This window comes from Leptosomus discolor, chromosome 3 (genome assembly GCF_034619465.1).
Source record: "Leptosomus discolor isolate bLepDis1 chromosome 3, bLepDis1.hap2, whole genome shotgun sequence".
In the NCBI taxonomy this organism is placed as follows: Eukaryota; Metazoa; Chordata; class Aves; order Leptosomiformes; family Leptosomidae; genus Leptosomus; species Leptosomus discolor.
In genome coordinates, this window is record NC_141393.1 from 42,167,999 (window position 1) to 42,190,889 (window position 22,891).

At 40.7% G+C, this 22,891-nt stretch overlaps 1 protein-coding gene across 1 annotated transcript in view; it reads left to right on the forward strand.

Moving 5' to 3' along the window:
• Positions 1–20,410, forward strand: part of LOC104346976 (cytosolic phospholipase A2 epsilon) — a 34,113-nt gene extending 13,703 nt beyond the window's left edge. The window contains exons 4-21 of the mRNA XM_086463517.1: positions 231–367; positions 823–954; positions 2,082–2,122; positions 3,229–3,271; positions 4,095–4,152; positions 4,610–4,776; positions 4,894–4,980; positions 6,134–6,171; positions 8,064–8,211; positions 9,570–9,706; positions 10,663–10,885; positions 12,344–12,458; positions 13,511–13,648; positions 15,027–15,134; positions 16,347–16,538; positions 17,343–17,509; positions 18,837–19,023; positions 20,202–20,410. Coding sequence (XP_086319643.1) covers positions 231–367; positions 823–954; positions 2,082–2,122; positions 3,229–3,271; positions 4,095–4,152; positions 4,610–4,776; positions 4,894–4,980; positions 6,134–6,171; positions 8,064–8,211; positions 9,570–9,706; positions 10,663–10,885; positions 12,344–12,458; positions 13,511–13,648; positions 15,027–15,134; positions 16,347–16,538; positions 17,343–17,509; positions 18,837–19,023; positions 20,202–20,410 — 2,327 coding nt within the window. The remainder of the gene's footprint in view (positions 1–230; positions 368–822; positions 955–2,081; positions 2,123–3,228; positions 3,272–4,094; positions 4,153–4,609; positions 4,777–4,893; positions 4,981–6,133; positions 6,172–8,063; positions 8,212–9,569; positions 9,707–10,662; positions 10,886–12,343; positions 12,459–13,510; positions 13,649–15,026; positions 15,135–16,346; positions 16,539–17,342; positions 17,510–18,836; positions 19,024–20,201) is intronic.
• Positions 20,411–22,891: the final 2,481 nt, after the last annotated feature.

Consider the following 22,891-nt stretch of genomic DNA (forward strand, 5'->3'; position numbering starts at 1 on the left):
GAAGATGGTAATAGAATTTTTTTTTTTTTTTTTTTTGTTCCTTTTGGCACATTTTACACTGTAACCCAGGACAGAAGGATATCTTGAAAAAAGGTATATTACATCAGGCATTTCTGTGTTTAAATAACTCATACTTGATGTTGGTACCGTGCAACAGTAACCTTTTCAATGTCATGCAGCATCACTGACTTCGCCACATTAACAAGTGTTTTGCCTCTTTCCCTACCCAGTAAGCCAGGCTGATTGTTATGTGTCATTGTGGCTGCCGACTGCGACATGTGAAAAGTCCCGCACTAAAACTGTAAGAAACTCCAACAATCCAGTGTGGAATGAAACCTTCTACTTCAGGATCCAGAGTCAGGTCAAGGTAAGGAGCCAAAGCTGTCTGCTTGAAGCAGCCTGAAGATTTTCTGTATGGTGGGTCCTTTTATCTCCTGAACTGTGCCCAGGAATTGTTTAAGAGATGGCACATGATAAGGTACTGTTCAAATTGTTTAACAGCAGAGACGACTGAGTGTCTGTGCCTGTTCAATGGTGCTCTTTAGGAGGCCTAGAAACTGATCTTGGTATTGAAGTTTTAGGGAAACTAGAGACTCTTATTAATCAGTGCAAGATGGATACAGAATTTGGGAGTTAACTAAGATGTTGTGTAGGTATAGCCAATGTATTACTCATCTTACAGCAATTAAACTGTACTAGGGAAGAATGAATATATGATTTACAGTATGTTTTTCCAAAGGGGGATGATACATAATTTCTCCACTTTTCTTCTCAAGCAAATGTCCAGACTGCAGAAACTATAAAAAGCCCTTCTTTTTCCAGAATGTGCTGGAGCTGACAGTATACGATGAGGATTTTGCTACTCCAGATGACCATCTCCTCTGTGCACTCTTTGATACTGCTAAACTTCCAATTGAAAGAACAGTGATCCTGTATTTTAAGCCCAGCCCGCAGGTAAGAGCAAAAAATAAAGCAACTAAGAAACCAATGGAGAGTTATACAAACACTTTCAAAATCTTGGGGTGAGCTTTCTGAATACGCCATGGATGACTTATCCCAATAATGGGTATATGAATTGCCATTCAAAATATAAACACAAAAAATGTGGTAAAAAAAAATCTGGATTTGAGAGCCTGAGCCCGTCCTCCTAGTATTTTTATAAATTATATAAGAGCATGTGACTGAAAGAGTGTGGTAGGTAGGAGAGAGATCTGACTGTGAGAGATCTCTGAGCAACACCAAGGCTGCACAGCTGTTTCAGGGTTAACAATTTGTAATATTTTTTTCAATGTAAGTCATAGCCACTGCTCCCTGCCCCCTTGATTGTATATACTTTCATCCCAAAGGCAAAGCTGAAGTTGCCCCTGTGTGTATCCTTTGCAGCGATACCTTAGCTAGGGCTGAGCCTGCTAACTTGTCTATCAGAATTACTGTGGTTTTGGAGCTCTGACTGATTGATTTACTCTGTTTCTCAGTTTCCCACCTAGAAAATGGGAAAAAGAGTCTTGATTCCCTTTGAGATCTATGGATGAGATGAACGAAATAGCTTGCATTTAACTTCTTGTTACCAGAGGCAGATTGCTTCTGGTACCCAAACTAGGTCACTCACAGCTAGCTCATACATATCAACGCTGCCTTCCCAGGGGTTGCATAACTGTAACTCGGTCAATAATACCAGTCTCTGGTTATTATTTTAGAGTGATGGGTGGAAATTATCTTTAACTTCCAAGCTAATAGCAAGGACAGCAAGTCATGGCAGCGCAGTGCCAGGAATAGTTAGGAGAAAAATGTAGAATTCAGAAGACAAAAGCAAGTTGCAAATTGTCTTTCTGCAGCAGCTTCAAACTAAGAGATAGAAGTATGGGTTCTTTTGATGGTGCCTTGAAGAACGAAGGAGGGGACGAAGGAATCATCAAACTGTCTGGTTTTAAATGTTGTTTCAGACCTTCCAGTCTGAAATCTTTATCCTAGAGTGTGCATTGCAACCAATTAGTTCAATATTGCATGCCAGGGACCTGGATTTAGACAAGGGAGGAAGTATTATGTAGCTACTTCATTTAATTTCTTGTTCTTGCTTTCAGGCCAAGGAGGAGCTAGAGGTTGAATTCAAACTGGAGGCCGCGTAAGTAATATACAGATTATTTTAAAAACGCAAAAATCGTTAAATGCTAAGACATAGTATAAGAATTCACTCTTTGTGAAATTTCTGAAAGTGCTAGACTTTTCCTACATTATTACTGCAGTCTCAGACACCCAACTGATCCTTCCAGTCAGCTTGTTCTGAACAGCAGTTAGTTGCTTTCAAAGGCACACCTCCCAGCATTGTCTCTGCTACCCACAGTTTCAGATTTGTCTACCTGGGGACATTTCAGAAGACTTTCTGACTGTGTGTGCATGCATGTCTATCTATTGTTCCATGCCTGTTTCAGCTTATGCATTGGAGATTCTCCTAATGTTGAACCATCCTGGTTATGTTTCCAGTGTATCTCTGACTCCTTTGATTTTCCCTTGCAGCACTGTTTTGGTCCTAGTAATTCTGTTTTCTTTCTGTCCAATGCAACAACAAGGCTTAAGAAGCCGTAGTGCAGGGCTTTTCCTCCAGCATGGTCAGCCTTCCATCTGTAAGAATTGTTATTTTTGTCTCTGTGTGGCCACAAGGTAACTAAGCCACGGCAGAAAATAAAGGGACTAGCCTAAGGTCAGCCCTCATACCAGTGAGAAGCCAAGGCCAGAACTCAAGTCACTCCACATCATCTCCTGATTTCACCTGAATGATCTGGAAAGCTTGTTTTTTCCCATGTAATTGGTACCCACTGCCCTGTGCCCATTTGATTGTATTTGCGTACCAGCAAATATATAGAACTGGGCTTCTTAACAGGGATACAGTGGCATGTTAACTTGTGACCACTGAAATCATGTACTTCACATGTTATAGAGAGGAGAAGAATTTGGCTGCTTAACTGCAGGTTCCATTTTAAATGATCATGAGATTGCACAGCAAAAACATAGCCTTGATACACATCACTCAGGTTTGGTACAGAGGCAAGTCACCTCAGAGCAGGCCTCAGTCCAAGCAAGCATGGAAAATCTCTTGTTACATACTTGCTGGGGTCCTTCTGGCCATCATTCTTTGAAATGGGGAGAAAGGGCAACACCCTGGTCAAGGATGAGTGGGTACTTGTTTGATCGTAAAAATCCATGGTTTTAATTTTTTTTTTTTTTCCCCAGTTCTGGTCCTCATGAAGCCATTGCTACCAATGGAGTCCTGGTGGTATGTGTCTTTTTCTCAATAAATTTTCTATTAGTGTTTCCTTAATATAAAGGGGAAAGGAGGGTAGGGGTTAGAGAAGCCAGTAGGCCAGTTTTTCTCTTTCTTTCCTATTTAGTTGTTTTAAGAATGGGAATTTTTATTGCCCTGTTCATTGGTGACATCCCTTTATTTCCCATTTGTCCAATATTTTGACACACCACACACAGAGACACAGACACACAGCTTTCCTCTGGTATCAGTACTCCTTCAAAAAATGTACTGTGCTCTATCAAAGCACAATGGTAAAAAGACTGTGAAGCCACTTGCTAATAACCTATACAGCCCTTTCCTCCCCTGGGAGATGAGCCATGCCTGGTGGGTAAGCTCAGCGCTAAGCATTGACGTATTGTAGTTACATCATGTGAAATAAGGTTGACTGCCATTAAAAAAAAAACAAGCCAAAATATTAATAGCAATGCTTCTTCAGAAAATCCTTTCTACTAGTGACTCTTGATCTCTCAGCAATGTATCTTTCATTTATATTTTTCTCAGTTTAATCCTTTGTATCCATTCTACTATCCTGAAAATGCTCCTGATAGTCTCCTTTGTATCTTCTTCTTACTGTGCCCAATTGTTTGTCATTGTCACTGGAGGATGCTCTACAACTCCCTCCAAAGCTTTTCCTTTTTCTTAGTCAGTGGCTATTGGGCAAAAGCCCAGAAATGCCAGGGAATTAGGCACTTCAAGTCACTAGACATGTCTAAAAGCTGATTAATTCACAGTTCCCTCTAACAAGGCTGGGATGTGACCTTTCTCACAGATTCCTGTTCTCTGCCTTTTACAGTGTCGTGAACTTTGCTGCTTGGAAGTTGAAGTGGCAGAGAAGACACAGCAAAAATCAAGTAAGTTTATTACTTTGTTATCTATTTACCAATAATTGCATGCTTACTGATGCGAGGAAGACACTTTCATATAATGTATTAGTGGAATAAATAGTGTTTACAGTATCTAGTGCAGTTAACACCAGGTAAACACATTAGGTTGTCATATACTTCAATTAACTGCATCTCATACTCCCTTAGGTATATGCAAACAAGGTCTATTAGACCTGCATTAAAGTTGAAAACCTGGTTCTATATAACAGCGAGAACATTCAGAGTCCCCTTCCTATGAAAACCAGCATTTGCTTTGCTCCTTTCCCTTCTCTGCCAGTGCTCCCTTCAGAGCGCTTTCCACTAGACAAAGCTGTGGTCCAAACTCTACAGCTCTGTTACCTGCACCCCACTTTTAACCAAGCCATCGCAATTTTCCAATTAAATCATACTGACATTTCTCATGACCTTTGTTTTGTTTTCTTAGAGAAAGAGCTCTCTCTCACTGTGAAGGGCTCTTTTGAGGGGACGCAGGATATTACGCTGGGCCCCGATGGACTAGCCAGCCCATCGGGTCCTACCAAGTTCCACTATATCAAGTACGCCGAGCCAACGCTGGACATCATGTTGCCAAAGAAGAGGCGCTATCATGCTGTATGTTGGAAGTGGCCTTAATGATGAACTGACCATGAGTGTCTCTCTAGAAAGTGGGATGAGGGGGAGAGGGTAAAGCCATTACTGTTTTTGTCCTAAAACATGCTGTTTTCCCAGTGGACCTGTAAATACAGTACAGTGACGGGCGCCCCGGCCGTGATGCTGAATTCGCTGCCCATGGGAAGGAAAACAACCATTGCAGAGGCAAGCATCACTTCCAGCTGTTACGAATAAAGGGTCACTCAGGTAGAAACCATTTCACATAATATTGTCCCAGATGGCTGCCAAGAGGGTCAGAAATGTTCCGATTTTTTTCTCAGGCCTTGAACAATCTGGAGCTTTGTTTCTCCAGCTGTTTTCTCACGTTGTCCTGAGAAGCAGGTTGTCCTTCCATTAGTCTCCATTATGTGCCGGTAGTGGATACAGAGACCAACAAGGATGTCAGAAGAAAATGTGATGATTCCTTCACTACATTTCTCCCTCTTTACCCAAAGACTGACCCCTCCTTTGATTAGCGTCCAAATGGAAAGATTCTCCTTTGATACAAGCCAGGAAAAAGTCAACAAACCTGCCCTTAGCATACCATGTGCTTCAAAGGACAATTATATTAAAATATACTGAAAATAAAAGACATAGCATATGGATTTTAAAGAATGCAATGAGAATATTGCTTGAGATAGATGTATGTGCTGTTTAATTTTGAATGAAATTAACAGAAGAAAAAGATTCTCACTATAAAAAACCACAGTGTTTCTGATAAGAAACGTCTACAGATGTCCAGATTTTTATGGATAAACTTGTCCAAATATGAGTTGTTATATTGTGAGGAAGCAGAACATCAGATTTCAGGGCCGTTAAAACAGCCTCTCAGAACAGAGCACGTTTTGTCAAATAAGATGAAGGCTGCAATAATGATTTTAAGACATGGTGAAGTCTTGGCAGAAGCAAATGCAGACTTGCAGTCTCTTCACTGTGAGACTGTGGCCAAGATGTCAAAAATCTGCTGTGTATTAGACCATAATGAATAAGAAATGTCCAAAAAATGGTATTTCAGGATGCTGCAGAAAGCTTGTGAATAACATGGGAAATCGGATCAACTGCATGAGTCTCAGGAACCTCCTATACTGTGTTTGTTAATGGTTCCTGCAGCCTGAAAGCATTTGGGATTCTGAGTAGGGATGATCCACTAAGGATAAGTAAACGCTTTTGGAAATATATGCTAAGGTCTCAGATATTTTACTTTGTGATTGCCAGACCTTGCTGGAGTCTAAATCAATCTCTGACCCCAAGACAGAAAAGGAAAAAGAAATTTTAAAATGAAAATGTAAAAATTACAGTATACATTCTTGTTTTCCAGGAGAAAAGATTTGACTTGAATGTGAGAGCACAAAGCTGGTAAGAGACTTTCTATTCCTAAAGACTCAGGTTATTGTTTTTGAAATTGTTTTAGCCACATGGGTATGACACAAGCAGGCATTGTCGGTCTGAAAACTAGAATGTACTTTCAATAAAACATAAAATACACACACGTTATGCTATACACAATTAGCCTTAGGAAGATTTTACTTTAATCAACACATGTTGATTAACATGTATTTATTTTACCATTATCCCTTCCCTTCTGACCACAGAATACTATTTTTGATCAATGTCAGTCTTTGAAGTTCACAAAAAGAATAAAGCTGACTAAAAAACCAGAATAGAAGGAGTAAACATTAAACTTGATCAGAAATTAGGAATTTTTTTTTTTCTTAACTGTAACAATAAACTGTATTTGGTCAAGTCCAGTTATACTGTATATTGAGTAGAAACTAAGACAGACAATGTGTCTAGTGATTTGACATCTATAGACATGCTCATTAATACTCACCAGTAAACATGAAGATGTTTCCTGTTATCCATAGCTATATATAACACACAGAACTGGACAAATTGAGCTTTTTGTATCTATGCCTAAGTAGGAAATAAAAGGGAAAGATAACAATTTTTAATTCAAACAGAGTTTTCTATTATTCATTTCAGAAAGGCAAGTGATCAACAACAGGAAAACCAGCATTATTCCAGGACAGGAAAAATGCTTCCTGCTTATTTAGTTTACTTTCAGAGAACTTTAAAAACAGTTTATTTGTTTTTACCTTGATTTATAGTGGAAACTGGCTTTTGCAGCTCCACCTAACTCAATTCCTCTTCCATGTCTTTGTTTGCAAATACAGTTGTAACCATTTGGCTGATTTTATCCAAATCCTGATGGTGGAGAAATCTCATAAGTAAATTTTCTTACTAGTTTAATTGAAATTATGGACTCAGTAGAAGAGAGAAGTTCTGTCACTGAAAGAAAAAGCAAAATGCTGCCATTTTACAATGTCTGACCAGGGCTAGCTGGCCAGCCAGGGAGTCCACAGGTAGCTCTGGCCTGAAGACATCATGAGAAATCTCTTGCCCATTGATGTCTAGTAGGTGCAGGCAGAACAGAAGAGCCCAAATGCCCAGGGAAATAAGCCACAACAGTGGAGTTTTAAGGAATGACTTACTAAATTTCAAAATTTATGCAAATGAAATCTGCCTCTGAGGAATATCATGCTTCACAATTTTTGAGTCAAGGTTGATGTGAAACGCAACTGTCAGTGTTGACCCGTGAGACAGCTTGTGCAAGTGCAGGCAGATCAGAGCAGTGTGGGTGAAATCCTGCCCCAGTAAACTCAGTGACCCATCTCCATCCATCCAGGGGCTGGATGCCACCGAGGTCATCCCTCCAGCCAGCCGGGTGGCAGGGCCACGTGTGCCTGGCGTGTGGGTGGCTGGGTTTGCTCCCCAGCGCTGCTCACCACTAGAGGGGAGTGCGTCCCCACCTGGGTCCCTCAACACGACAGTTTTCCTTCGCATTGCAAATGCCATACTTTGGAAATTGTGTTTTATTTTACATTTAGAATGAGAAAATAACTGGTGAAATGGGAATCAGTACACTCACGTTTTACCATTTGCACAAATTTTCTAAACTTGCAATGCTTTTAGTTTTAGAATATTCATTTAGACATTTTGTTTCATTTGTAAATACCATACATTGTTTCTTCATTGATTAGTAATAACTAGGTATAATGCCACTGGTTAAGCTTACTAATTGAAATACATTTCCTTACTTTTAAAAATAGTTAGAATATTCTGTCTTGCTCCTGTCACATTGCATCACCCTGTTTGAAGTGAAGGGTGCTGAAGGTTATCTTTGATCAAAGTCCTAAGATTGATACAGGTTTGTTAATATGTAAAATATGTGCCTGATTTTATCTTAGTAATTGTTCGTGCCATCAAGACCTGGACATGCGCTTTGGGTTTAACTTATGTTCAGAGGAGACGGCTTTCCTGCGGAAAAGAAAGAGATATGTAGCAAGTGCCCTGAAAAATGTTTTTCACCTTCAACAGGATCTGCAGGATTGTGAAGTACGTGTGTGTTGGGGGGGGAGATCTTGAATTTCGAGTACTTTCATGTACTCTTCTGCAGGGACAGTGGTTCAGGCTGGCTCACTTAGCAAAACTTTAGGCCTCAGGCTTAGCCTGAACCACTGTCCCTGCACTCTTCTAGATGAGCAGTCAGCAAAATGGGCCACATAGAATCATAGAACAGTTTTGGTTGGAAGAGACCTTCAAGATCATCGAGGCCAACCTTTGTTCTAGCTCTATCAACACCACTAAACCATGTCCCTAAGTACATCTACCCGTCTCTTGAACACCTCCAGGGATGGCGACTCCAGCACCTCCCTGGGCAGGCTGTTCCAATGCCTGACAACCCTTTCAGTCAAGAAATTCTTCCTAATACCCAGCTTGAACCTCCCCTTGTGCAGCTTAAGGCCATTTACCCTTGTTCTATCACTTGTTACTAGGGAGAACAGACCGACCCCCGTCTTGCCACCACTTCCTTTCAGGTCGTTGTAGAGAGTGATAAGTTCTTCCCTCAGCCTTCTCTTCTCCAAGCTAAACAGCCCCAGATCCCTTAGCTGTTCCTCATATGAGACATGCTCCAAACCAGCTCATCCATGTGTCTTAAGTATGTTTGTTTCTGCTACCAAGGTTTGTTACTGCAAGAAACGCTAGTTGCAGTAATTGTGTTCTTCATGACTGTCAATTTGGAACTTGTCAGATTTGAGGTGTGTACATCCCTGCCATCCTATGCTATAACTGACTTGGTACAGGAATACTGTATGCATATTAAATATGTTACATAGCAAAGATTTCTTCCCTTGTTCAAATGTCATCATTTTGTGAAAGTTCAGGATAAATATCTCTGAGTTCTTGTTAATGTATCTTCCCTTTCTTGCAGTTTTGAAATTCTTAAAATAAATATAATTTATTTTCAAGTAACTTCATGGTACTGAAGAATAACAGCATTGATGAGGGTAGCTTAACAACACTGGATGTGAACTGAGCATATTGCTTCATGGGCTTGTGGATTTTCATACAGTAGGAGTGGATATGTAAAATAAGGAAAAAGTGGCAAAGAAGTAGGAAATATAGAGAAAATACATTGTTGCCTCCACAGAAGGGTTTTTTCTTGTTCATCTGTGCCCCTATTTGTCCTAGAGATCGGCAAGAACCCAGGTTTGGGTTAATCTCTGAACTCATGCTTATCCAAAGGGAAGAAACAGCAGAGTCATTGCTTGGTTTTGGAGCCTTTTCTTCCAAAAAGGGACCCGGGCTCTGAGATCAGGACCTGGGCTAGGTGTGGTGGCCAGATCTGTTGCAGTCCAAGATGCAATGTTGAATGTTGTCACTGTGCATTCCCATCCTTCTCTGCCCAACAGGTCCCTGTTGTGGCTATCATCACGACAGGCGGGGGACTGAAGTCAATGACAGGACTATATGGCAGCCTCCTGGGACTTAAGAAATTAAATCTACTGGACTGTGTAACATACATCAGTGGGCTGTCTGGCACCACATGGTAAGACATCTCATGCAGGAGGCTTGATCAGGCCTTTTGACAGTGATGCTGCTGCAGAGAGGAGCTTCTGAAAGTAAACAAGATGAAGAGATTTTCTTCAAACATCGTAGAAACAAGCTGTTTCTCAATAATAGGCCATTAAATATTAGTTTGATCTGAAGCACCAATATTTTATTAGCAATTCTTTACTGTGCTTTTCAACTCCTCTTTTGCAGCAGTTAAATATGCGTATGACAATTACACTTGTCAAAATGGTTCCTAAGTAAGTAGTTACTGTGGATGTAACTGTGGATGCCCATAGAATCATGCGTTTTCCACTCTCCACTGATGTCCCAGCTGTTCCCAGCAACTTCTGAGACTGGCTCTGCCTTCTGACTGGTCATGCAGAGGAAACTGCAGGAGAGTACACACTTACCCCTGCAACCTGTCAGTTTGGGAAAGGACTGAGTTCCCCTGGGCAGCATTATTCCCTGCTCACAGGACCTACAAATACCCAACGTCTGATGGTACTACATAGGGAAGACTGGTAAAATAGAGGATGGCATTAAAGTAAAGCATAGTGGTACTATAAGAGAAAAACTAAGTGACACAAAGCCAAGAGACAGCAGCTGATATGAACTGATTTATGGTTCTAGAAAGCAAGCAAAGAAGATTTATTATTATTTTCTGCCTAATCTGAGCTTCAGAAATGTATGTACGTTCACATCTGGCAATTTTATCCCTTAAGCTGCTGCCAGTTCTGTTTAAAAAAGAAGTCAAGAACACACACACAAAAAATCTTATCCTTCAGGGCGATCTTTAAACAGCCATAGAAACTCTGATGGATGGAGAAGCAAAACCAGAATATGTACAAGCAGAAGTGAATCCCTAAATGTAAACCTCTGTCCCCAAAGTCACAAAATTTCAAGTCTTTTTTTGCTCCTTTTGACTTTGCTGTCTCTATTATCTTTCTCCAGGACCATGGCAAACTTATACAGAGATGCCTACTGGTCACAGAAGGACCTAGACTCACATATTGGTGAAGCCCAGAAACAAGCAACCAAATGCAAGATGGGCTGTTTCTCTATGGATCGCATGAAGTACTACAACAAGCAGCTTTGTCAGCGGAAAGAGGAGGGATACAGGACATCATTTATAGATCTTTGGGGGCTCATGATTGAGTACTTACTAAATGATGGGGTATGATGTATATTCCATTTCTTAGAGAACCATTTATTTTTCTCTTAGTGACTGGAAAGGAAACTAGCCCATCATTTCAGAGAGCGTAACTCAAAACAGAGTGGAGAGCTCCATGTTAACAACCACTCAGATTTTTTTTATTTCCTTCAATAGTCTGCCTATGGATAAATGCATCCTTATATGTTAATAAATTAGTTTGTGGATGCAGTAATTTGAACTCTGGCTGGTATTTAAATAGAAGTGGAAGCAATCTTGAGCAGTCTGCCTAAGATGCAGATTACTCATGCAAAAAGAGCTCAAGATGCAAAGTAGCGTAATCTCAACAGTGTGAAAACTATCCAAAGCAAGCATGAAACAGCTAGAGTGCTTGGTGATTTGCATCTACTGGCAGGTAACCTGATCTGTAGGTACACTGGAGACAAGTGCATATTTTACTTTTGCTGAGAAGGACTTCTAAGACCGTAGCTGGTTTAAGTGATACTAATTTTTACAAGCAATAACAAATTTGCTTTTCTATTATTTGAAGTAGTTTCTACCCCTATAGTACAGCAGTCCACTCCCTCTTCTCTCCAGCTGGACCACAGTTCAAGGACATGTGCTTTGCCACTTGGAAAGTGGGAAGGGATGAGTGGTTGAGGATTGAACAGAAGTGTCCTCCAGTGGCGGCAGAAATGCTGCAGTCATTCAGCCATTCATTTGGTTTTAATTATTTAGTTTTATATAAGTACATATACATTATTATATATATGTAAACAGAAACAAACACATACAGAATGGAATACTGCATATTAAACAAAGGTATAAACTGAATAGCTGAGTCTTTTAATCTCAGCTAGACGAAGTCCCCCTCACAATCTAGCCAAGCACATTTCCTTTTGAGTAGTGCTGACTATTGCTATGTAACCATTAACCTCTCCCTAACCCACCAGAACTAGCTGCTCTTAACTTTGTCAGCAGGTCATGAGATTTTAAGTTTTTTACAAGAGACTGTGCTTTTCCAGAAAAGAAGCTGGGTGGGATGCAAATAATTTCTGCCAAATTCCAGTCCCCTTACAATACTGGACTGTGATATCTGTTGTGTACTAAGAAAGGAAACTCAATGCTGACATGCTCAAAGGCTTCCTTCGGCCCCAGAAGAGCAAAGCTCATCCTAAGGGGCAGCTTGCCCCTTCTCTAACTTGCCAAGGCAGTACTTTCTGGCATGTACAGACATGTATGCAGAAGTAGTTTTCCCTCTCCTCCTCTTTTTGTGAACTTGTGCGCAAGGTCAGACTGAACCCTGGGAGACTGGTCTGTCACCAGTGGGTGGGTGCCTGCAGTTCTCTGTGCAATGGAGATGCCATGGCCTGTCCTGTGTGCTGGGGGCAGAGCTGCCCAGCTCCTCCAGCACTGGGGCCATCGAATTCATGATGTGTGGTTTCCATCTCTTCTCACATAACTGTTTTTCTTCAAAACCAGAAAGACCCCCACAAACTTTCAGACCAGCAAGAAGCACTGTGTGATGGCCAGAACCCACTGCCCATCTATGTGTCTGTCAGTGTCCGGGACAGCTACAGCACCAATGATTTCAAAGGTAAGGATGATGTCTCAGATTCTTCGGGGCTAATACTGGCAACTGAATTCCTGTGATTTTCTCTTCTTTGCTTGGTAGCACTTGGGGAAAACAGTCTTGGTGCACTAGTTGCTTTTTGGAGAAATAACTACCACCTCCATGACTTACAATTTTAATACAAGAGATTGTGTTAATTTTTTTGAGATCAGCATTTCAGTCTAGACATACACAGCCGAAATCCTGCCAGAAAAGCCATTTTTAAAATATTATCTCATCCTTAGAATAAGAAGTATTGGAATTGTCCGAGAATTAAATACTGTTTTTTGTCAATGCCTGGTTATAGTTTCATTATGAAGAAATACCACGTAGTTACAATATAGTTTGGTAACGCTGAATCCTTTGCTTTGCTTATTGTTTTGGTTATTCTTTTTCCTGGAGGAGCAGAAGAGGCAGAGAAGAAATTCAGATCAGCTTTTTTATGGTTGAGGTGAAAAAATGAACCACTTCTGAATGAAAAGGAAATTATGGTCCATGACCTTTCTGTCTCAGTTCTAGCTCATGCTGCAGTTATATCAGACAACTGCACTGCACTTGGAGAGGATATTCGAGAAAGTCAAGGACTAATTCCGTCTTCCTTAGTACCACATATAAAGAGTGTAATTGGCCTGTTACAAAACACTCATTTCTGAAGAGCTGAGTACCTGTCTTTGTACATAACAAAAGTATTCAAGTGAAGTTGAATTAACTGTATTGATACTTTCACCTAGATGTGGCATATGCAAGGGCATGTGTAGGACCCTGGACTGGTGCATGCATATGGGGTGTGTAAGAGCTGGAGCCTTGTTGTACTCCTGGCGTGCACTTGTGCCTCTGGCAGCACCACCATGAGCAGCGTAACTGCTCCTGCCTCCCTATCATCACAATGTCTGAGCTCAGCTGCCTGGCCCTGAAGGCCGCAACGCTTTGCAAAGGCAACACAGTAAACAGCAGCCAGGCCAATGTATGCCCTAGCCACCCCTCTCTCTGCACCTCGCTGAGAGCCCTCTAAGTGTCCTGTTGTGGCTGTCTTGCAGAGTGGGTGGAGTTCACCCCCTACGAGGTGGGACTTCTGAAGTACGGCGCGTTTATTCGCACAGAGCATTTTGGAAGCGAGTTCTTCATGGGACGCTTGTTAAAAAAGCTCCCTGAATCCCGGATCTGTTACCTTCAAGGTGATGTATTGCATGGTCCTGGCATGGAGGGACTTTGGAGGGGTGCAGTGCTGTTAACCAGACAGTGGATATTTCTGGATGTTTCTGACATACTGAATGCTGCTATGGTATCACCTGTCGGGAAGTAAGAGTGTATGGTAGTTTGTCCAAAAGAATACAGTAAAAAATCCCACACCTTTTTACAGTTTTTTGTTGCTGTCTTGATATGCACATTATGTCTTGTAGATGGAACAGATAAAACTCCTTAATTCTTTCATTGTAAGGAACAGTTCCCACTTCTTTTGTTATTCTTCTTATTCCTCTCTGCATGCATTCCAACTTCTGAAAATTTTGAGATGACAGGAAACCTGCAATTGTGCTTCCACTGCTATCTACTTCCATTCCATCTACTAAAGATGTAGGCTGCCCAAGATGAAAAATAAGAGCAGAAACAAAGGGTCTCTGAATCTCTCTGGTCAGACTCTGACTGCTACTGATGGGTTTTGCGTGAAAGTAATAAAATCTGTTTACCAAGGAGGCACAATCACTGGCAGGAGAACACAAAGCAGCGCGAGTTTAGTTTCAGTCATTTCTTTTTACACTCATCCTGCTTAGAAGCTCCTTGGTTTCAGTAAACATGCTGTGATACTAATTAGTCCGCAATCCCAAGGAGTATCTTTAAAATACTATTTCTCAGGCTAGGCCTTTTTATGTAGTCCACTATTGAGAAAATAATTTTCTACATACTGCATATGCTGTACTGGCTTCTGTGCCCCACTGAAAATTAAGAAGATCAATTGTGGCAGACTAGTTAGAACACATATTTGAATTTAGATGAAATGGCTGCATTATGTTTTTGCATAAAGCCAGTAGTGCCCTTGTTGGGAGACAGAGAGGGGCAATCCTGGATGGAGAAAAGAGTGCAGAGTGGAGCAGGAGCCCACTGTATCTGTGCTGCCGTGTGAGATCTTCTCTCACAAACCAAATGGTGAAAGAGCCAGTTCATCCTGCTGTGAAACAATTCACGGTGTGTGAGCATGTGCAGAAAAAGAGAAGCTGAAGTAAGGAAGACAGGGATAGGAAGAATGATTTTGTGATGTCTGCGTTGTCTGAGCTCTTATTTCACTTCTCAAGTGAGTGGTTTTTTCTCCTTTACTTCTCTTGCATTCTTCTCTTTCTTCACCGTGCTGCAGAGCCATGCAGTAGGTTAGGCACAGAACTGACAGCAGCATTACCTGAACCAATGCCATAGAAAATTAAGAGGAATTTAATAGCCCAAAAGTTTAGAAATGTTTGAATTAAGTCCATCCAAAAATTAATCCAGGAGGTCAAAATAGAAAAAGGAAAAAGGCAGTTTTTTGTTATAATGTGTCCTTTTGTTCACTAATTCCTTTTACAGGTATGTGGAGCAGTATATTTTCTGTAAACCTGTTACAAATATGGGGATTATCACACAGTTCAGAGGACTTCTGGAAGAGATGGACACAGGACAGAATAGAAGAAGTTGGTGAGAAATTATTAAGCCTTTAATTTATGGTCACTTAGTCTTCTGGATGCCTTTTGGCATCAGCCTGTCAACTACATCGAAACCAGCTTCATAGGATCCTCCTCTAAGTGCTAGTGACTTCCCCTCCCACCATAAAGACTAAGAGGAAGAGGGTAATCAGGGAAATGCTGCTGTAATTACTAAACTTACTAAAACCCTACTGATTAAAAGGCTCTGTCCTTAAGAGGAAGTTTTAGAGGGGTCACACATTTCTCAGGAAGTGTTTTGGCATTGCCCAGTCTCACTCAGCCATACAAAACCAAGAACCAAGAACAGAGAATAAAGTTATTTTTACTGCCTGTGCAGAGAATAAATCTGAATATTAATTAGTTAATAAATATTTCCTGAATTTTTATTTTATTTTATTACTCAGTACAGCAATTACTGCACTGGATTCATCCTGGCACAAAGATAAAGGAGGCCCAGAGGGTCTTTTCTGAAGCAATACAGAAACTATGGTTTTATTGCAAAATCATTTAATATGATATTAACTATAATTACAGGCATCCCACAAATAAAGAAATACATCTGTGCAATCATGGAAACCACCAAGTCCCTCCTGCTGCACAGGCAGCCACTTGGTCCAGCAAGGCAGGTTGTGATTTCAAAAAAACACACCTTGTGCCCTTTCTACTTTTCACCCACGTATGCTGTCACCTTGAAAACTACCTGTAGTCTCTAAATATGAGTGTATCCCCCAGGTTTTCCTGGAATGCTCTCATTCTACTGATTAAGCATACGCTCATATGGCCATGGGTGATTATGAAGTGGAAGCTGTCCCTGTTGCAATGTACCCCGTGGTGCCCTGTTGTTGTCCATCTGGCTGAGTGGAAGCATATTCTTCAGCCCCATTTTCTCCATGCTTGCCTCTGTTTCATGATGTCTTCCTGTGAGGATATGTTATTTTCTTTCTGACAGGACATTCTCTGAATTGCTTAGTTCCCCTAAGGTGTCCCTTTTCCAGGACCAAAGGCTGCCTCTGATGAACTGTCTCCAGGCCAAAGCTTAAGACCATCAGCAGAGCTTTGTCCAGCAGCCAGTCCTCTCCTTCAGGATAGTTTTCATGCATTCAGTGAATCATCTCAGAACAACCCCTGAGATGTCCTACATGCCAGGACAACCAGAAATTAGCACGATTAACAAACAGTTCACTAATTTTTCTCCCCTCTCTAGATGAAGACCCAGTGTTGCCTACAAGACCTCACGAGCTGAGGACTCGCATGTACACTCCTCCTGGCCCCCTGTCCAGTGCCCTTCGGGGAGCACTGACTGACCGCTTCTCTGTCGCCCACCACCACAATTTCCTGAAGGGCTACCAACTGCATAACAACTACATGGAGAATGAGCACTTCTGTCAATGGAAAGGTAATGGGGACTAATATTTAACAGGCATCATTCCCATGCAGCTTTGGTGTGAGGAATTAAGGAAGGAGCCATGTCAGGATTGGTGGGGGGGGGAAAAAAATCTCCTGAAAGAACATTTCTTTTCTGAATGGAGAGGAGAGACTAAGTCTTCAGTGTTGCTAGGTATTTAAGACTGGTTTTAAATATAAGCATGTGTTTATGTGCTTTAGCTGAGATCTCTGTGGTCCAGACTGAGAGGGTAGAGTTGAAGATGACAGAACAGAATTTAAAGTAACAAAGAGCACAGTGAACATGGGAGAAAGCTTAATTTGGCAAGACTGTGCCTCTAACTTCAGATGCAAATGGAATATCCTCGAAAATATGGCCTACGAGAGAAAGCTTGAAAGGAATGGGGCTTTATAGTCCAAAGAAGAGGGGACGGGGGGGAGGGGGCGGGGCGGGGGGGGGTGTAAATCCAAATGTAAAAAGGGATGGGAATATTTTGTTCTCCAGATCAATGACGGATAAAAGATGAAACAAAGATTGAAATTAAGCAAGGCAGATTCAGATTAAGTATTTGAATTAGTTTACTGGCAGTCATGGCAAGTTACTGGAATATATTGCCTGGAATCTCAACATAGAAGATTTTTCAGAACAGGAATTTAGGTCACATTTTGCAGTCCCTCCCATGCCTATTTGACAATTCAGTAGTTTGGCAATTAAATTAAACCAGGCCGTTGGGATGGCCAGTTCCATCTTGTATTTCTTTTTCCAGTCAAAATACTTAGAGATTATTTCTTATCCTGAGAAGTATTTTCCTTTTAGACACAGTGTTAGACTCACGTCCCAATGAGCTGATGCAAAATCCCGATCAACTGGGCATGATAGATGCTGGATTTTTCATCAATACCAGCAGTCCACCACTGTTAAGGCCACAGAGGGAAGTGGATGTCATCATATATTTAAGTTATACTACTGGATCACATACGTTGGTGAGGAAGATCTCGTTACCATGTGTTGTTTCTCCTTTTGATTGTAAATGTCTAGCCTGTAGCACCTAGAACTGATAGTTATTTCAGCTGTTCAGTCTTTAACTACCGCATTCCCCTACTTCTTTCACTATAGTGAAATTATTTTCTTCCCATTTCTTCTTACTACTCCTGGAATCTCTCTTGCTGGTTTATGAACATGTTGTATTATTCAAGAGGACATCGGCATAGTCTCTTCCAGAATGATGGGAAGAGTCTCTTCTGATTTATGCTGAATCAAGCAGGTTTCCAGACCCTGCACAGGAATATGCATAAAGATGACAAAGTGATTTCTCCTGGCTTAAGTTAGAATATGAAAGGGGTTAAATGAATAGTCAGAGGCAGATAATTTCAGATCTGATAAATAAGACACTACTAGGAAAATTCAATGACAAGCATCTTCCTGCAGAAACTCCAATTTCATGGAGACAAAGTTAATTAGCTGTCTATAATGCCTTGCAGAAAAGAAAATTGTGTCTTTATATCTCAGAAACTGATGTTCATTAGAAACTCACTATTAAGCATCTTGGCCTGCTTAAGTGGAAATATTTTTTGTGAATGAGAACAGCTGTACTACTGTTAATAAGCGATATGGTGCATGAGCTATACATGTAATGAAGTTTCACTTCAGCCTCATACACTGTCTAGACTAATTTTATGAAGAAAGGCTGCTGTAATTTTAAGCATTTCATTAGAAACTGTTTCCTGTTTTATAGTGTCCACCATTAGATGATGCAGAGTAAACAGCAGTACATAGTAGGACATGATATTGTATTAAACATTTCAGGGAATAGGTACAGTGTAGCCTAGTACTTCAGACTTTCTCCATAAAAGATCAATCTCAATTAACACTATGTCATCATACCTCAGAGGCAGAGACATAATCCACATTCAAACTTAACTTTCATACCTCTTTACTTTCAAGCACATAATAAGATACCTTAAACATTTTCTTGCTGTGATTTTCTTTTCTAATTAATTCTATACAATATATCAAACACAGTCTCCTTAATTTACTAAAACTACATGCTTTACCCTAACTTTCTGCAAATTGCTTTCATTTTTAAAAAAAGCAGTGTCCTGTAAGTATTCTCTAACTCTGAAATTGTGTTTACAGCTTGTGATTAGCATTCTGGTTACTATGTGTGGTAATTACGTATAGTGTAACCCTTGATAAGAAGGAACTCACCCTATGGATCTGAGTCACTAAGTCTTAATACTAGATAACAATTTGGGGGTTTTAAGACAAGCGGTTTGAATTCCAATGCTGACCATTTCTGTGATACTCCAGACTCTAGATAAGGCATGCAAATACTACTCAGAGCAGAAAATCCCATTCCCCAAAATTTCTTTGACTGATGAAGATAGGAAAAACCTGAAGGAGTGCTACCTCTTCCAAGATTCAGATTCGCCAGGATGTCCAATCGTGGTTTTTCTTCCCCTTGTGAATGACACCTTCCAAGAGTACAAAGCACCTGGTAAGTTACAAGCAGTGCCAAAGCATTAAACAAAAGACACAACTATCTGCTTCCCTGACTCAGACAGAGCCTTTTTCTCTGCTGTTGTCTATCTTTGCTGGCTGGGTTCATGGGGGAGCACTTTAGCTAATTAAACTAGCACTTTAGCTAATTAAACTTGTTTAATTAAACTCCACCCCTGCCAAAGCTGCTATGTTCATTAGTGTTATCCTTGTGGCCCTAAGAGTACAGACACAGCCCCTGTCTTTTGGATAGTGTTTACCTTCATCTCTCTCCCATTTGTAACATAAAGTGTTGCTAGCTAATTGTAAAAGTTTTTTCCTGGGAAAATGATAGCTCTTGCAGATTGTTTTCCCCTGCATATATCGTGTGTTGTCCAGCGATTTCATTCTACACGTGAGGAGCTATTGTGTCATGTGCGAATGGTAGGTGAGCAAGAACCTGGCTTTGAGGCTGAACTCCTGCAATGTCAAGATCAGTGTGTCTCCTTTTGGAACAGCACCAGCCCAGGGGTCATTTTGCTCACTGTGCTGTGCTCGGGGCCTGTCATTCTTTTTCTGCCAGGCCACCTGCTTTGTATTCCTCTCCTTTACTGCCAGTTACTAGGTTGCATTTGCTTTGCTCCTTAGTAGTAGGGAGGTAAAGTCTAAAACTCTGCTTTTGTGGAATTTGGGAGACACAAGAATTGGAAAGGCAGAGATGGATCCTGGTGGCAAGCCCCCTGAGACTGCATTCGGGATTGCAAGAATTTAAATTTCCAGATGTTTCTACTACTCCTTTCTCACTTAAATTCTGTTGTCTTACTAGCAACTTCCCTTCCTCGGCCAGGGTTCATTGAGGTCCCAACTGCTCAGGATAAGACCTGCAGTGCACCAGCAGTGGCTATCGGAGTGGCCTTTCAGGCTGATACACATGACTGATACATGGCTTTAATGAGAGAGCTGTTTATGAGTAAGCTGTAGATGATCATTACAATGTCATCCCTTACTTCTCCTTTCTGTCCTCATCACTTCAGATACATGCCATTCTCTTGACTAGGGATGGGGATACATGACCTGCATTACTGGTGCATTTAAACTCTACGATTTTTCTTCCAGAGAAAAGTCCCCCTCTGTGGACAGCTTGTCATTGACTGTGATAAACACCACATCACAGCAGCAACTTCTCTGTCTCTCCAGGTGTCAAGCGCTGTTGCTCAGAGATGGAGGAAGGACAACTTGATTTGACAAGTTGCGTTTCCCCCTACTGCATGTTCTCAGTCAGGTATACCGATGAGAATTACCGCCGGCTGCTGAACCTCAGTGAATACAACATCCTGAACAACTCACAGATGATCATGCAGGCCTTGCGGATAGCAATGCAAAGAAGAAGGCAAAACATGTGCTAATCACCCATCTGACTGCCTCTGTCTTCTCAGAGGAGTTTTTCATGCTCTAGGACACAGAGGGGACATAACGTTTTGAATACTATCTGTTCCGCACTACAGAAAGGAACTACCCCAGGTGGTTCAGTGGTTTGTTGGGTTTTTTTCTATCCCCAAGAAGTGGCCTCTATAGGCAAAGACATTGCCTAGGAAATTTTTACATACGCTTTGTTCCCTAAATTAAGGTTGTCTGTAGAACACTCTTTAACTAAAACCCTTGTTAGATTTTAAAAATAGTGTTATTTTAAGCCTAACTTATTATAATGTATGACATATAGGAAAAAAATTGTTTACCACCACAGTGCTACAGTAATACAACCCAGTCAACACACTTACAGGCCGTAAGAAAGGCATATAAACTTCTGCTCCCCACAATTCTTCTTTGTGGAACACAAGGTGCATCCAACCCTGGAAAATGAAGAAAACCTGAGACACGACTGGAAGCTGACATTGGATCCCTGGGTCAAGTCCGTTTTGCAAGTGTCCTGAAGAGTAGCTGCAGAAGTTGGAAATGTAAGACGGACAAATGTGTGCACACAGCCAGGCCCACAAACCACATCCACCTCCTGGGCTGTCTTGGGCTGTGAATGAATCGTACATAGACAATAAGGAGCAGCTTAGGAGGAAGAGGCGTAAGATTTTTCACTTAAAAATTTATTTAAAGCAAAAGGTGTAATTTGGGCACATAAAAATTTCCTGTGAATTTTTCTCAGTTTTGATTGTTTCGTGTTGAGACAGTATATAAAAAAGTCAACATTTTGAAACTTCCAAAGTAAAACACCCTGGAATATTTTTTCCCCAGTTCTCATTAAAATTCCATTCTTAAATTAAAAATTGCTTGAAATGAAAATATTTTGCTTCCACTGGACAATGAAAACTTTGTTGTTTTACTCAATCCAATTTGTTTAAACAGTTTAGGACATATGCTCATCAACAAAAATGCTTATTAGTTTAGTTCTGTCTGCTCAAGCTGTGCAGATAAGCAGGAGTGAGTTAGTAGTCTGCAACAACAAAGACCATCTTAAAACAGCCTGAACAGACCCTCCACAGGATCTAGCATCAGTAATGTTTGTTGTGGGTTTGCATTTTTAAACTTTCTTCATTTTCCCTGCTATAGAAAGTGTCTTTTTGAACTGTTGAAAGTGCTGAGTGTGAGCCGTAAAAATTATAAATCCACAAGAACCTTTGCATTCCAGGAGCAAGTCAAATTGAAAATACACTTTTTTTATTAATAAGATTGATGTCCTGATGAAACCTGTGAAAATTTTGAACAAAGAGTTTATTTGGTGAAAAAAAAAATCTATCAACTAGATGTCATAATCTGGGGCTAAAATAAACCAGGGAAAATCCTTGGGTAAGTTGAAACATTTCATGTTAATATTTTACAAAATATCTTTGTTTTGAAACATAGCTTCTTTTTAATAGACCGCCTACCTCGTCAGCCCAGGAACCCAACCTGAAAATAGCAGGTTTCATTTACAGTCAAATAACATGTTTGGCTTGGTGCAAAATGACACTTTGAGGATTTTCTTTTTGGCAAGAAACAATGACAAATTATCTTTACAATTTAGTTCACAATGACTTTTGCCAACATTTTTCTCATTTATGATGTCAAACCAAACATTATTTTTTTGTGCAACTGTAGCCTAGTGTTGCAAGCCTAAAGACCAGAGCATAAATATTCACATTTGAGACTCTTTATATTTTGAATGAATACACACTTCTGCTGGGATTTTCTGTCCTACGGTAGTTTCACTAGCCATAATCAGAAATACGGTGCTATGTGCTCTGCATATAACCATGGAAATTGCCTCCATTTGAAACTGAAATCCCTGCTGTGAAAAAATAAACATAGTTTTTGGCCTTAAACTCATGCCACCTCCAGCTCTAAAGAAATGTTAGTTACATGCAAATATTTCGTGTATACAATACTGGACAATAAAGGCTTGTTTGCAAAATGAAAATTCTGCCTTGCTCTACATATTCAGGCATTTCAGTAATATGCTCCAGGTTCACAGTCTGTGCCTTGTTCTAGGAAAACAAAACTGTTGTTATCTCTGAAAAGAGCATAAAAGTATACCAAATATTTGCTGTGAGCATCGTGGATAAATGAATGTCTCGGAGACAGATTGCAGGGGCACAAAGCAAGCCACGGTCCCTCCTTCCCACAAGGGTTGTCTCTGATATGGATTGCAAATGTTATTAATGAAAACAAGAGCTTTTTGGCCACTGGCACTGCAGGAGCAACAATGTCAGAGCCCCAGCCCTGGTGGACAGTCTGGTTTATAGCTTAAGCCCTGCAAGGAGGTTTTGTAACATATCACTGCCTTTAACTATGACTGAAAGATGCCGATGTTGCCAAGGGCTTTCTGTGACCTAATGAAAAATGCATTTCATCAAGCTACGTCATTGCAGTTGGCACACGAAGGAAACATGCCATGTATG